The sequence below is a fragment of the Medicago truncatula genome, chromosome 1, assembly GCF_003473485.1.
Source record: "Medicago truncatula cultivar Jemalong A17 chromosome 1, MtrunA17r5.0-ANR, whole genome shotgun sequence".
NCBI classification, from domain to species: domain Eukaryota; kingdom Viridiplantae; phylum Streptophyta; class Magnoliopsida; order Fabales; family Fabaceae; genus Medicago; species Medicago truncatula.
Genome location: NC_053042.1, coordinates 17,515,212 through 17,518,723, shown reverse-complemented (window position 1 = coordinate 17,518,723; position 3,512 = coordinate 17,515,212). Strand labels below are relative to the sequence as shown.

The following is a 3,512-nucleotide window of genomic DNA, read 5'->3' as shown; positions in this document are numbered from 1 at the left end:
CCGCTTTTAAATTAAAAAATTGTAATTAAATCTATTAATATTTTTTATTTTTTAAGTTCTTCTGTCACCTTTTTTTTTTTTTTGCTAAGCTAGGAGAATGGACAGACATCAAGGAGAAGCAACGACATCCCAACTAGGTTGGCACCCCGCAGAACCCTCATCCTATGCCGCCAAACTCAGAAAAAATTTTATTAAAAAAAGGGGAAAATGATTACAGGAGGGGGGCTAGGCCAAGACCCTAAAAAAACAAGAAACAAAAAGGAACAAAATAGAAAAATAAACAGAAAACAGAAAAAGAGAACATCAGTCTACGGGAACCTAGAGCGAGGGAACCCACTTCGGTCCAAGAAGAAATCAGTCTGAAGAGTTTGAGGCAACACCGAGAACCAAACCGAGCCTTGTGTCGAGTGACCCATATTAGCTAGCAAGTCTGCACAACAATTTCCTTCCCTAAATATGTGAGAAGTAATAACATGTATACCTTGGTTGCAAGCGTTATGCCAACGGTTACGAAGTAAAATCGGTACCAGAGATTTGTTGTCAAAAACCAACAGAGCACTCGTAAAGTCGCTCTCTAGCCAAACATTCCTCCAACCGTGCTGAGCTGCATACTCCAAAGCAAGAAGAAAACCATAAACCTTAGTGTAAAACACCGTAGCTAAACCAATGTTACAAGAAAAGGCGCCTAAAAGGGAGCCACGATGATCGTGGAACAGACCACCACAAGCTGCAAGTGGGCCAATAAGGGAGCCATCTGTATTCACTTTGATCCAAGGGGCCGATGGTGCTTTCCAATAAACCAGCAACATATCTCTAACACGTCGGTTGTGAGGAGAGACCGTCAAAGCATCCAGAATATAATCATCAGAAGCAATACATTTACCAGTAGAAATATTGCCACTAAAACTAATAGCAGCCTGAATACACACCTTTGTTGACTGCAGCATAGTCATTATGTTGTTAAATCGTAAAGAATTACGTGCTAGCCAAATACCGTGAAGAACCTAATCACAAAAATACATTATTTTAAGGACCTAATTACAATATTTTTAAGGGACTTATTTAAAAATATTCAAATTGTTTAAGGGGCCACAATAATATGTATGCGTACTATATGTATAAGTTCATAAATTTAAATATCAATAAAGGATACAGAGAGTGGGAGCGAGAGAGAAAGAGAGGAAAAGAAAGAGAGGGGATAGAAAGCAGAGAGTCATGGGAGAGATAGGAAAGTGTGATGACAAGAGGATAGAGATATAGGAGAGGACAAAGAGAGAATAGAGTTTAGAGAAGGGGGAGAGATAGAGTAATGATTCTTTCTCACCCTCTTTCTCGTCTCTACCTTGATACTCTCTCTCTGGTCCCTTTATACATCTTCCATATTTGCTATATATTATTTTATCTCGTATCCTTTGATGGTCAGATTAGACAAGTGTATCAAATTGTTTATCAAGTAATAAAGTGTAAGTAGAGTATCATATCCATAAGGATTCTCCTTACATATTTGGTTTAACAAAATTAAATAAAAGAGTTGAGGGATAAGAGATTGCATTTTTCATTTGTTTGCAATAGAGCAAGTTACTTGTTTTGGTTGCAGAAAAGTAAGCAGCGGTTAGGATTCTTCGAATCTTCCTATTTATTTGTTGGAATTAAATAACATTCATGTCGCGTTTACTTATCTTAAGTAGATTATCTAAGTGATGAGGTCGTTGGGACATTCTAACCTAGTCGGTTCGTCAAGTTGCACTGCTGATCACATGATAATCTTTATGTGCGGGGTCTTACTTTCTTAGTTGATTTTGTTCTATCCCTCCAATGTTAAGTTTCACCTACTGGTCACACGCTGATCCTTACATGCAGGGTCTTACTCCATCAAATGTAATTGAAACAGACTTAACTTGACATTCCTAAATTTCCAAAGGCAATGAAGGCCAGTTTTCCTAAATGGTTTTCCCATCTATGAATCTTAGGTATCTCATAGCACACCCTCCCTCTGGGTAGTTCTACAAACGAGCACCCCTATTAGTGTCTGCCTTACCAAGGGTAAAGGAGAATGGTTCTACTAGTTCGGTTTAAATCATGCAATACTTGTTTCCTTAATTAGCAACTAGTTACATCCTAGGTTCACAGATTTTACTCAATATTAGTAATGTCACCTCCTAAGTACTTACTACTAGGGTCTACTCGCTTTCGGTATATTTCATCTAGTTACTAACTAATTACTTCCTAGATATAAATATCAAGAAATAAGCATCAATATTATACGATGTCACAACCTAAGTGCCTAAATTAGGGTTGCACTACAATACAAATAAATCTAACCTAATAAAACTAAATAGCGAACAGAAAATAACTAAATAAACTACATTAAATTAAATAATTATCCAACAAAATAAACAGAGGTTCATCTTATAACCATAACCTAAAAAGATTTTGTTACACATGGTAACTAAAGAAAAATTAACAAAAGATAAAACATACCTTAGAAAAACAAGGAGAAGATAGAAAAACTCCTCCTGAAGCTCCTAGAATCGTCTTCCTCTTGAACTGCTCCAGTTCTGATCGAGAAATTATGAATGAGCAAGGCAGTATTTATAAGGAGAGTTTCCACTTGGATTTGGGCTAAAAAAGCGGGATTAACCCACGAAAAAGCATAGCACACCTAGTGCGTGGCAAGTAAAGTGGTTTGTTTATTGCAATTTCATTTTAGTTTCTTCAAACGAAAAAAAAAAGACAAAATTAGAAATAATTGATGAGTTTCATGAAGCAAAAGTCAATTTTTAAGGTTTCAATGTAATCAATGCACAATTTCCAAAAAAATATTTTCTCATAAGACTTCTTATCAAGTGCCCTAATTTGTTAGCACTTTCCTTATTTTTTAATCCACCTGTCCTAGTTTTAAAAGAGAGAAGCTCCTCTTTTCCTCTAGCTTCTCTCTTTCTTCTTCCTCATCCACCAGACATTGGGATTGTAGGCTAATTTTTTATGTGGAATCGCTCATCCACATTGTTTTCTCCTCTACTTATTCTTCTATTAGTAGTTTGCACGTAGATATAGGTTTTCTTTCGTGTTTCATGATTTCATCGTTTAAGTATGACGTTGTATTGCTTGTTGTGTTGGTGTTCTATTATTTGGTTTTCCCATCTTGTTGTGATGTTTGTTTGGTTCACAATGACATATCAACTTTAATCAATTACATATGTAAAGCTATGCATATTCCGATCACTTTAATTTTGTCACTTTTTTAGGTACTTTGTCATTTTATGTTATTAGATTGGGTGTTCTGAGTTGTTCATAGATTCATAGTTTTTTCAGTTTTAGTAATGTTAAACTTTTATTATATTTGATGTATTATACAAACTTGAAGGACTGAATTTTTTTTAGTAAAATAAACATTTAATGAGTTTTATTTATTTTTAAAATCTGGGAGAATCCTATATATTATAGAGTGCAAAGATATTTTGGTCAATTGACAATCAATGAATGAATAAAGATGCTATGTTAGTGTCACT

General features: G+C 35.1%; 1 protein-coding gene across 1 annotated transcript; it reads right to left on the bottom strand.

Moving 5' to 3' along the window:
- Positions 1-308: 308 nt before the first annotated feature.
- LOC112418535 (uncharacterized) lies at positions 309-953 on the bottom strand. The gene has a single exon (XM_024774920.1). The coding sequence runs from the start codon at positions 951-953 to the stop codon at positions 309-311; it is 645 nt and encodes a 214-aa protein (XP_024630688.1).
- Between the last annotated feature and the right edge of the window lie 2,559 nt (positions 954-3,512).

Excerpts from the sequence above, each read along its gene's own strand:
- LOC112418535 (XM_024774920.1), bottom strand. The coding sequence starts at position 953 with ATGACTATGCTGCAGTCAACAAAGGTGTGTATTCAGGCTGCTATTAGT.